This window comes from Bemisia tabaci, chromosome 1 (genome assembly GCF_918797505.1).
Source record: "Bemisia tabaci chromosome 1, PGI_BMITA_v3".
Lineage (NCBI taxonomy): Eukaryota > Metazoa > Arthropoda > Insecta > Hemiptera > Aleyrodidae > Bemisia > Bemisia tabaci.
In genome coordinates this window covers 40,165,001-40,177,393 of record NC_092793.1, presented here as the reverse complement: position 1 = coordinate 40,177,393, position 12,393 = coordinate 40,165,001, and the positions used below count along the sequence as shown (strand labels likewise).

Sequence of the window (12,393 nt, the reverse complement as noted above, 5' to 3'; positions counted from 1 at the left end):
TCCCAAACTTTTGAACTACTGTATTTTTTTTTAAAATTGAATATTTTTTTCCCATTGATTCTACCAAAAATGACTCAATTGGTCCGTTTAATGAAGAATGCACATTAGACAATCTTGTTTTGGCCAATCTTCTCATTTCGTTTAAGAAATAATAATAACTTTGATCAGTATTCAAAAGAAAATTGCTCTCTTTACTTATCTTGCAAATTCCCGTTTCTGATAAAAATCAGTATTTTAATTCTATGATCTCTCTCATATTTTTCAGAATCAGAGGCTGATGGTTGCTTTTTTACGTTTATGCTCGATTTGGGGAGAGATTGAAATTCTCATGATAAGATATGTGGATGCAAGAATAAGAGTTCCTAAACAGACTGACAGCAGTCCTACTAATCTTACTTATATTCACCAATACCTGTCGGATTATCATTGGAACCTTATTGCACAACGAGTCATTAATTTTGGTTTTGATGTGTGCAAAGATACTTTGGTGGGTATTTTCAAGCTCATTTGAGAAATTTGGGACAAAGGCAGTGCACGGCTTATTCCATAATTTACAATAAACATCAGATTATCTGATCTAATGTGACAGTCAGATGGTTTAGAAAATCATAAGTTCGTATAATCTGTAAAAAATAGTATTCACGTAAAAAATAGTCAAACTTCATGAATTAAATGAAAAGTCAATGTCAATGGTTCTAATGTTTACTAAAGTTTGAAAAGACTTACTGCATAGCAAACCTTTTAGAAAGGTATCAGGGAAAGGGACTTAGACAGGGAAAACTGGGTAAGTACCTACATGAAAGTGGAAGAAAAGAATGATGTAGAAGGGCATCTAGGATAACTCTCTGAAAGACTGCAGAGTTAAAACTAGTTCAGATAGTTTCGCGTTTGAATAATCATGGGTTCACTACAATATAGGATTGTAAGGGTCATCTGCCAAGGGCACACTCCTTGGGTTGATAGTTTTTGTATGATTATTATGCTATTCTTTTTGGCTATTTACTCCTTGAAACATGTTTTCTCTTTCATTTTCAGCATTCCCTGGTTTTGCAAAAGATTCAAGCTTTGCCCTTACTAGAAGATGAAATTGAAGGGATCTACACTGACGGAGAAGACAAGGATGGACCTAGATGTATTGCCGCTCGATACCTATTGAATAGTGCTCGGTTTGAGTGGCTTACCAAAAATGTTGATACCCTCTTACCAGAGTTAGAACCAGATGAAGTCTTAAAGTTCACAAAAACTGTTGTTCGCCAGTGTCTTCAAGATTCGATAATAAGAGAATCGGAGAATATGATCCTGCCATTAGCTTGTGATGATAAGTAAGTTCAGTAAGGCTGAGGGGTCATACTTGAGGAACAATGTTTAAAGTGTCCTAACCCACAAACAGTCCCCAGTTCCCCCAAATCCCTTCAGCAGGCTCATTATTGAAATTGATAGACCAAGCAGTAGACAAAGAGGATAAATGCCATCAGTCAAAACGGCTGGTTCTCATATACCAGAGAGGAAATGATTAACTGATGATTGATTTTATTTAGCGGGAGAATTGAGGTGGCCAAATTTTTAAAAAAAGTCCCTGAAACTATGAAAACCAAATATTTTCTGAAGCCGTGTACATCCATCTATGAGAATACATAATATCTTTTCACGCATTTTAATGTTTTTTATTTGATGGTGAAAAGAGTTTTATGGTCAGAAAACCGTGCTCAGTTTTAATTCCGGTGACGCTTTTTACTTTGCCTTACTTTTCATGATTTTAACTTTTACACATTAGGGAAAGCAAAAAGCACTTTAAGATCGGTAGTTTTATGATAGGAAATGCAAGAAATATCCGTTGGGACACCAGATGAAGGAGTTTCGGGTGATGGAATGTCAATTTCTGAGGTTTTTTAAGGTATTATTTTCCTCATTGTCCTGATGATTTTTTTTTTTTTCAAACATCATTGACACGAATTCTTGTTAGATACACTCTTAAGACTATCCTTGAAAAATTCCCTAATTTTTTCTTTATTGATAAAGTTAACAAATAGTGCAGAAATGTAGGTGTCACCAGAATTACAAGAATGTCATTAGAACTATCAAATGACACAGAGTTTCCCGCTTTTCATACATGAAAAAACTTGTATGTATGTACTCTAAAGTATGTTATTGTGTGTCTGTGAAAGTATGTACGCTAATGTGTGTACGAGAAAATATGTACGCTAAAGTATTTTCTATTTTTATGTAGAGAACTCCCGCTGAGCACTCCATCATGTTTAATATCGTGAATTTTGCCCGAATGAATGACAGTTTTTGATATCCTTTTCATAAACTCCTTTTTTCGATCAAAACATGATGAACTTACTGATTTCAATGGCAGAAAGTGGTTTTCTCAAAGGATAGTCATAGTCTGAGAGGGGTTGTTAATAAATTACGTAACGGTGAAAATTGGACATTTCGACTCCCCGGTCCTCCTAACGCACCTGTAATGCAGGGTTGCACCTCCATAACACACTTTTGAACGCTCTGCTCAACCTCTTTTCCCTCATGTCAAGGTGTTTTTCATGAATTTTGGATGAAAATTTGCCACCTTGGGTCACTACAAAGGGTGTTTCATCTGTCTCACTTCCCTCCAGTAACTTTTGAACCGTTCAAGATGCAAAAACTAAACTTTCGGAATGTTTCTAATCTAGAGGGGACCATCTTCTAAGGGGCTCAAAATGTTGGCCCCTCCCTCAGTGGGGGGGGGGGGGGGGGCCCAACACTTTTTCTTTCAAACGTTAACCCCTACCTTGTGATACGTCATTGGAAAGAACATTATAAACCAAGAATCTCGGCGCAAACCGCAAACAATATCTTAATTCTTGACTGAGTTATGATACATCAAAGGTCAAATTCGACCTTTTTTCAAAAAAATCATAAGTCCAGCTCAAATTATTGCAGAACAAATTTAAAACTGGGAAAGGAGGGGTATCGTTACGGGCCTTTTTTGGGCCCACCGTGAAATTCCTCAACTCTGCGATTTTTTGGTTATTGAATGTCCATATTTTACGGAGTGCATCATGGTTTGGTCATTTCCGATCTATTTCGGGGTCTACCACTGGCCTTAAACATGGGTCGGCAGGCCAATTTTGGCGAAAAATGCGGGTTTTTCGGCATTCGACGCGCTGTTTCACACCGATCCCTTCGGAGGACAAAAAAGTCCTCCAAGTATGTTCATTAGGGATGTAAGAGAGTCATTTTGGCCAATTTTCGTCGATTTCAAACTTTGCGCTCATAGTTAAAATAAACTTTTTAGAATTTTCCTGTTTTTCATCATTTTTTAAAACGGCTTAAAAAAGCGACTCATCTTATGCCAGAATTTAACATTTTCGGCAGAAAATAGACGTTGGTGGTCATAACCTTCCTCTATAAACTTTTTTGGATTTAAAGCCCTCCAAAAAAGCCAGTGTTGCCAGATTTAATTGCCTGAATTCACGGAAAACCTAGTATTTTAGAATTCGGAGGCTGTTCCTCGTCGAGCTCATTCCGTAAGTTCAGAAACCTTTATTTTTCACATGCAGTGGCCACATTACTAGAAAGTTTATGCATGTTTATCTATTTATGTATTTATCTCCCGCTGTGGCGCAGTGGTGCCACATGTTATTTATGAAAATGGAGAAAAATTCGCGTTTAGCTGGTTTTGCGCCATTTTTTTAGGATCATGCCTATGTAATAAATATTTAGGAGAGTTGCAAGTGGATCATATGTGTCGGTATTAATAATTCTAAGATCATGCACCTACAGACGACCCATTCTCTTATGAATTCTTGGAATGATATTTGCGCTTGAGGATGCGACTTCCAAACTTCGACTGCTATCTAACGTCTGAAAATATTTGAGCTGTGAATCAGAATCACGAGTTCTCAATGTTGAGTCTGCACCATCCAAACACCCTCCCCCTCTCTATTTTTATCACCAGACATCGTTCTTCAGAATTTTTCTTCCCAGAAATAATTGAAAATACTGACTTTTATGAGCTTTTTTTTCAAGCCCACATGTTTTGAAGTTTCGCATAGTCGACATACACGACATGCGAGTGACTGTGCATTGGCAGTCAATGTATAAATATGTTTTCTCTGAAGTGTACGGTATTAAACATCACAAGTCTCATAAATGCCGTGATACATCGCACTCATGTTGTTTTACGATGAGATCTAAGAAAAGAAAAATTTAAGGAGCGGAATGAATGAATCAGAATCACGAGTTCTCAATGTTGAGTCTGCACCATCCAAACACCCCCCCCATATTTATCAGCAGACATCGTTCTAAGAGGAGGGAATGAATGAATCAAAATCACAAGTTCTCAAGCTTAATTCTGCCAACCCTGACAGCCCCCCCCCCCCCCCGCCCCCAACTCATCAAAAATGACAGCGATTGTTCAGAATTCCGCTCCTTAATTTTTTCTTTTCTTAGATCTGTGTCTTAGAACGATGTCTGCTAATAAATATGGGGGGGGGGGGGTGTTTGGATGGTGCAGACTCAACATTGAGAACTCGTGATTCTGATTCATTCATTCCGCTCCTTAAATTTTTCTTTTCTAAGATCTCATCGACTTGAGTTAGTAAGCGACCACCATGGTTTGAGTTCAGATCTGACTAACTGATTCAAATACCAGCCCATTTGATTTTAGCTCTAATGAGTCGATAGCTCGCCAGCATTTTATGAAATCAGTTTGAATATTTGGGACCAGAAGCAGCAGCTTTGCTAATGAGTTATGCAGGGGAAAGCCAACTCCTCCGCAACAACTTCTCGGATCTTCCAGAAGGAACTCTTAATCATGTATCTTTGGAAGTCTTCGGTCTTTCATCCTATGAACATAACTATACGGAGTAGCTTTGGTATTGAGATTAAGTGAGAATTAGGTTAGAATTTAATGGCAGCATTAGGTTTGGTCAGATTAGATCTTGACATCAGATACAATGTCTTTCTCAATTTCCATGATCTGATGCACTCTTTCATTACAGACCCTTCGATTTACTTTAATCACTATGAGAAACTCCTACTGATCACTTTCAAAAATCCTTTTCTGTAGGTCTTGCGATTATAATTACAAACCTATATTTATGAAGAATTTGCCATCTTTACTCATAGTTGAGGACACCTCACCAAGAACAGCCTATAGGCGTAAAGGTTGTCATTACGCCCATCTGCTTTTCGGATTCTACGCACCCTGGACTATGCTGTGGTGGCGATAGAATATAGATAGGTAACGGCTCGAGGTCTAAACCTTTTTTTTCCGAGCTACAGTCAGCAAGTGAGAATTAACGTTGACAATTCTGTAAACTTTTGCTCGGATACAATTGATTTTAAAGGAAGCAAGGTCAATCCTGATACAGCGACTCACTTGCGGATGAAGCTCTGTGAATTTTTGGACCCATGCAGAGAGGTGATGGGTTCAGAAAAACATACTTTTCTAGAGTTTGGTAGAACCAAATTTCAAAATCTATGGCACATTAGAGAGCTGAGAGTAGTTGCTTTTCAATGCTTTTTACAGATTTTCTCCATCTATCTTAATTTAGAAGATATTGAGCAGGTAAACTTACTTTCTGGACTACCCTTGTGAACCCACTCGACTTGACTCACATTTTTTCTGCCTTTCAAAATGAGTATTTACTGTGCAATCGACGATTCGATGAGATTGCTTGAGGCTCAAAACACTGAAAGAAGAGCTGCTGTGTGAGGTATTTTCCCCTTGAATATTCCTTTATTCCCTGTCAGGCATCTCATGTTTTGCCTTTTAAGGATGAAACATTAACAGGTATGCCCAAATGCCCGACATTTTCTCTCCTGAGAATGGTAACGCAGCATAGTAAATGAGGGATGTCTCTGTGTCTCTTGTCGAAGTTTACAGATATTTTATGCACGCCATTTAATTTTAATGTATACTAGTAGGTTATGCCCCCTGACCGCTTTGCACTTCAGGCGTTATGCGTCAAGTGTTACTCTTACGATTTTATATTAAAGCGTAAGATACTTTATTACAGACCTTTCCAGAGACTGAAAAAAACCTAGAATAACAACCAAGTTTTGCATCAAAATTTGATGAAGGCAAAATGATCATATCACTGAACTCTCAGCTACTTTGAAAAAACTATGTATTTGTTTGTGTTTATTTAGATTTTTAAATTTCCTTTTTTAGAATATTATCTTTTCAGATTTGTATCATCAAGTTTTTTTAATATTATTTTCCACATTTACATGTTAGTTTATTCAAGGTTTTCTTCATCTGTTTTTTCAGTCCCCAGTTGGTGTTTGCCATGGCGTTGTACACATTCTATGATTGTGGGAAGAAACTATCAAAGCACAAAGTAAAATCAACCAGCCGTATTCTTAAATATTGCAATTATGAAAAACTGATCAAAGTAGAGCAAGAGTTAACGCTGTCTCACAAGGACCATCATTTTCAAGAACTCATCAATAATCTTGGATCAGAGATTAGTTTAATTTGGAAGGGTATCATTAACTCTAATGACGCTGAATTTGATATTAGCTTTCTGAAAGGGTAAGTTCATGCTTAGTATGAAAGGCCTTGATTCTTTTACCTATTTTGCCACAAAAGGACTACGTGCAAAACGGGTCATTTGGGGCTCGGGGCGGATACCTTTGAGACTTGCCCTATTCATTCACCTAACAATGCCCCATCTTTTCCCAAAGTTTCAAGCCCCCCAAAAATTTTGGGGAGACGCGGCGGGGGGTCAAAGTTCAAAACCGGCAAAATTTTCGCGAATTTATTACTCGAAAACCAAGAAGTTTTCGTAAACGCGGTTTAAACGAGCGTATTCAGCGTGACGAGAGCTTTCAGAAAATGTATAACATCATAGGGTTTTGTCAACTTCAGCTCGAGTTATCGCCTCCGAAGCGCCGGAACGCTCAAAAGAGACCCCTTATTTTTTCACGTTTGGGCCGATTTAAAAAAAAGCCATTTTTTTAATTTCATGAAAAACTGATATGTTGTTCCTGACTCTCTGTAGCCCCTTTAGCTCTTTACCGCATGCTGGGGAAATGTTTTGGTCGCGAGTTATAAGAGCGGAAAGGAGGGAAGGTCGGGAAAATTGGCTATTTTAAACTGCGCGCGCGGCGTTGATCGGAGGGAAAACGTCCCCTCCCACTCATTTCGGTGAATCACACTCCTCTGCCGACCTCGCATAGTTGCCACATGGCTCCTGATCCGTCGCCGCGCGCAGTTTAAAATAGCCAATTTTCCCGACCTTCGCTCCTTTCCGCTCTTATAACTCGCGACCAAAACATTTCCCCAGCATGCGGTAAAGAGCTAGAGGGGCTACAGAGAGTCAGGAACAACATATCAGTTTTTCATGAAATTAAAAAAATGGCTTTTTTTTAAATCGGCCCAAACGTGAAAAAATAAGGGGTCTCTTTTGAGCGTTCCGGCGCTTCGGAGGCGATAACTCGAGCTGAAGTTGACAAAACCCTATGATGTTATACATTTTCTGAAAGCTCTCGTCACGCTGAATACGCTCGTTTAAACCGCGTTTACGAAAACTTCTTGGTTTTCGAGTAATAAATTCGCGAAAATTTTGCCGGTTTTGAACTTTGACCCCCCGCCGCGTCTCCCCAAAATTTTTGGGGGGCTTGAAACTTTGGGAAAAGATGGGGCATTGTTAGGTGAATGAATAGGGCAAGTCTCAAAGGTATCCGCCCCGAGCCCCAAATGGCCCGTTTTGCACGTAGTCCTTTCTGAAGGAATTATCATAAGTGCCAGTAACATATCGGCAGCAGGAGAAAGACTTCTCTCTATTTGACTCCACTTTCCATAAGTTTCTACTCTTAGCCATTGTTGAATTTGTTGGTTTCCATTTTACATGGATGCCCCGGGTTTGATCAGGGGAATTTCAGAAGAAAATGAAACTTTGTTCCGTACAAACTTGAATCTTAAAGTTAAACCCCACAAAGCTGCAACCAACACAGTCAACTATCATGAAACTGTGTAGTCAGCAGTAGTTTTTCGTGCCAAATGCAGATTTTTGGTAATAAATGATACTGAGTAAGTTGTTTGGGCGTATTTATGAGGCCTTCAATTTAAAATACACCAAATTGTGCATTCATACTCCTCTTCATTGGAGTTTTGGCCACAGATTTAGAAAGCAAGAGAGAGAAAAAAAAAAATACAATTGATAAGTCCTTTGCATTTTTTGATAACATCAATAGTTTCCGAGATATTCAGCATGATAGTTCAGCTATTCTGCAATTTGAATAAAAATTTCATAGGACTGAAGCGAAAGAATGTAGTCATACTAATTTTATGTTTTTGAACGATCAGCTGTTTCTCAATCTCATTTTGTATTACCCCTATTTACTTGTATCCTCTTGTGAGTACTTGATACATTTTTAAAAGTCCTACAGTCCTTATCATAATTTTGTTTCAGGAATATTGAACTCCTCGCTGCTTTACCACTGAATTATCTCTCTTCAGAAAGTCGGACAGTTCTCATTTGTCTTATCTTTGCTGTTTGTCATGATATCTCCGTTGCTGTTTTGAAAGATGATATAAATAAGTCAACATTGCATCTAATTCTCACCCTCATACTTGGTTGGTTAAAAATCATATTCTTGTTTTCACCAGACAGAAGAAACTACTAATTGGCCCCTAATGTCATTCAGTATTATCTGAGAAATTTTGTGCTAAGTCCCTGGAAACTTGTTTCTGAAGAGAACGTCAGATTTTGTGACCTTGGTCAGCGTTTTTTAAATCCTTGTGTTTGAATCAATCTTGATTTTTGCTCTTGATTTCATATCTGTCTCATGACAGTGTAATGACAAAAGTGTTCACCTTTTTAATTTGCCTATCGAAAGTACTTTTTTCCTGTTTATTCCTAGGATATCCTGATCAGAGGGCTCAAAATGGACTACTCTGACTTTGATGCGGTTGCAGCAGTAACCAGTTCTTGAGTAGCTGATTGATGGGTGTTTTTTAGTTCTTGCCAATGAATAATCCCCTCCTTTGGAAGAAAAATTGTTTTTAAACCCCCCCCCCCCCCCCAAATTATCATTCACAATACAAGGAATGATTTTCCTCTGATATTTGAAGATATTCTCTTTGAAGCATTACTCCCTTAGATTATTGGAATTAATGAATCATGCCATGTTGTGGCGGTAATCTGAGGTATGAAATATTAGTGGGTAACCTGTACAAAATTAAAAATCAAGTTTTCTACAGGGTGAAACAGGATTTTTTAGCCAAAGTTCAGGGAGCAGTTCTTCTGGCCGAAACAAGTTTTCTTCTGTTGAAAGCTCCTAAATTTATACTTGTTCCAAAAATAGCTTTCCCAAGTTTCGAAAGTTCGGGCACAATCTATATAATTAAAATTTTTGTCAAACCTTTTTAAGGTAAAAAATGATGGTGGTGCAAGCCTTGGGTTTTTTTTTTAAGACTCTCAACTTCAAATTGGGAGGCTTAACGTTAGGCTGATTCTTCAAACCTTTGGTAAGCATAACCAGATCATTTTGCAGCAAAAGGTAGCAAAATTTCTCATCAGTCGATCCTGCCCATCTGCTACTCTGAATCTAGTAGTAAAGCTCCTTTCTCTTACCATGGAAACAACTGAACCCTCTTACTAAATACATATCTCAAAAACATATTATCTCATGAAATAAATGCTAAAGACCTCCAATAGTCTTTTATCATAATTTTTTTTTCCTTTTTTCTTTTATTCTTGGGGAAAAGTGCAAATTTTTCGAAAAAATAGAGAATTTGCAGGTGTCCGAAATTTGATGAATTTTGTGTTAAAGCGGAAACTACTGAGTGAACTGATCGCAAGGATACCCTTGGTTTATGAATTGGACCCATCTCTATCAAACGGAACGAAGCGCCAATTTGAGTTCCTTTTGAGGAATTTAGAGTGCCGGGTAGCGCGTTCTGTCAAACGGAACTAAGCGCCATGGAAAACCTTTACAAGTATAGGACGGAATGAGCCCGACGCCCAATTCCGCCGCCAATCCAAGCCCCCCCTCTACCTTCCTCCCCTTATTGCGCCTAGTTCCGTTTGACAGAAATACGTCGAATTGAACAATTATTGGAGAAGATATGACAAAATGATGTAATCTGCAAAAATACGTTTGTGTGAAATGGGAAATGCTGCCAGATGACGTCACCAGGCGGTGCCTTTTCTCACTTTTAAATCTATTTTTATACTGATTCCCGTATCAGAAAAAAATTATAAGAAAGTCTGCGAAATGAGTTCTTTAAGCACTTTCAGATGAAGCAATAAACAATTTGCATGCAAATTCTTCATTTGGCCAATTTGTAGTTGAGGAAACCCATAAAACCCTTCAAGCACTGAATAAATATTACTTTTTACCTCATATTTTCAAGTCATTGATGGCCATTAATTTTTATGAGAGTTGTCCCAAAAACACATTTGGACTATTTCTGTCAAACAGAATTATGTGCAGGAGAGAGAGATATGGGGGGGGGGGGGGGGGTTGTCAGTGCTCAGGCCATAAGAAAAAATTGGAAATATTAAGCCCCAGCGACGAAGCCTTCGCCGCGGCTCTGCGTGTTGAGCATTAACTCATAAGCCTTAGCCACAACGCTCTAAACACATGCCCATGGCTCATACACTTTGCACATAGTTCCGTTTGACAGAATGTAAAATCCTGCTTTTTCAACGCGGCAAACGGTATTGTGAGCCAACTGAATGCGGCTCTCATGAGCCATGGGCATGTGTCTCTAGCGTTATGGCCAGGGCTCATGAGTTAATGCCCACCACGCCGAGCCGCGGCGGCGGCTACGTTGTGAGGACTTTATATTTCCTATTCATTCTTATGGCCCGAGCACTAACGAACACACCACCCCATCTATCCCATCTGCACTTAGTTCTGTTTGACAGAAATACGTCCATTTGGGCCATCTGAGCTCATTCGGCTCAACATCCTTGATTTACTGACAGTTCAAAAAAAAAAAAAAAAAAAAAAAAAGCTGAAAACGGGATCCCACGCCATTTTCTTTCTGACGGAAAATTATCTCTCAAAACATCGTTCTGAGGCTGTAACAAATGTAGAACATGACCCTGCAACAACCAGGCACCAGCCGAATGCAGCCATGACTTACCATAACCATTCCAAGCAAACCCAAAATTTCACTGCTGAGTGGACTTTCTGTGTGTGAGTAATCAGTGTTTAGTTTTTATCCTCTTTGTAAATGTTTCAAAAAGGGACAAAGAACATCATTTTGTCATTTGTTACTGTGTGAGGCATGGGATGACACCAACAGAAACTCTAAAAGAAATGCAAGGTGTGCACTGTGACAATGTGCAGTATTTTGGCCAAACTGCAATTCTTCATCACCATTCCACCCAAAGGATTAAAAGAGAGAATCATCATTGAATGGAATGGGAAATGCATTAATTTCTGTGCTCCAAATTTTGGATCTGCTATTCGTATTTCAGATAATGTGTGCAGTCTGCTTAGTATTATTTCAATTTATTTTCTCATAGTTTTTCTATGTCTCAAAAAATCATTAAAAGAACATCTAATTAAAATTTTTTCTGTTTCTTTAGGACTGTTGCAGAACAAAATTCACCTCCAGAAGTCGTTCGAATGGTCAGGGTTGATTTTGTGGATCAACGAAATTTCCTTGAATTATGAATATCACAAACAATTAATGGACACCCTTGTCGGCATTGCTGTCTCCAAACAGAATTGGATAACACCTCTGGTTGACTCAATCATAGGCTTGAATGAAAAAGCGTTTGTATCTAATGAAGTGATTCCTAAACATGCTGTAAACCTTCTTTCAAATGTGACTAACGTTTTATCGATAACAAAGGTAAGGATATTTCATTGTCCTTTTGTTGGAGCTTTCTCAGCCTGTTGTTAAGTTCTAACTTTTAGCCTCAGTTTCTAATTTAACTCTCTCGGTAATCAAATATCTGAAATGGGTCAATAGAGCTCATTTTTTAAAATTCGTTTTCGTAATTTATAAGATAATGAAAGAAAAATTAATGGATTTTTCTCGGATTTTTTGACACTGCAAAAGTTCAGATTAGCGCTGTCACTGAAAAGAATTTAAATTGATGTATTTAGCGGGAAGTTGATGTCCCCAAATCTGATTTGCAGTTATGCCATTTAGTACTGTCTTCTGTAAAATGCAGTCGACCGTTTTAGTGATGACGTCACATTTCGAGATATATTGAGATTTTAGGCCTAGTGCCCTAACCGGGATTTGGTCGGTTCGATTTACATGGGATTTCCCGTAAGGAACGGAAAGTCAATTCTCAAACGCTGATTTTGGGTGGTTTCAGACAGTTTCTGCCAGATTTTCTTGCGATTATTAATTCTATATATCCTTAAATTCAAATTTACGTTTCTATCTGGTGAATCTCCAATATCGCATCGGATAAATTAGTTATACTT

General features: G+C 38.3%; 1 protein-coding gene across 4 annotated transcripts in view; it reads left to right on the top strand.

The window, feature by feature from the left end:
* Positions 1 to 12,393, top strand: part of LOC109037065 (uncharacterized) — a 108,355-nt gene that overhangs the window by 17,545 nt on the left and 78,417 nt on the right. For all 4 annotated transcript variants that reach the window (XM_072300970.1, XM_072300979.1, XM_072300962.1 and 1 more), the window contains 5 exons: positions 266 to 487; positions 1,036 to 1,322; positions 6,260 to 6,523; positions 8,406 to 8,569; positions 11,538 to 11,806. In XM_072300970.1, coding sequence (XP_072157071.1) covers positions 266 to 487; positions 1,036 to 1,322; positions 6,260 to 6,523; positions 8,406 to 8,569; positions 11,538 to 11,806 — 1,206 coding nt within the window. The remainder of the gene's footprint in view (positions 1 to 265; positions 488 to 1,035; positions 1,323 to 6,259; positions 6,524 to 8,405; positions 8,570 to 11,537; positions 11,807 to 12,393) is intronic.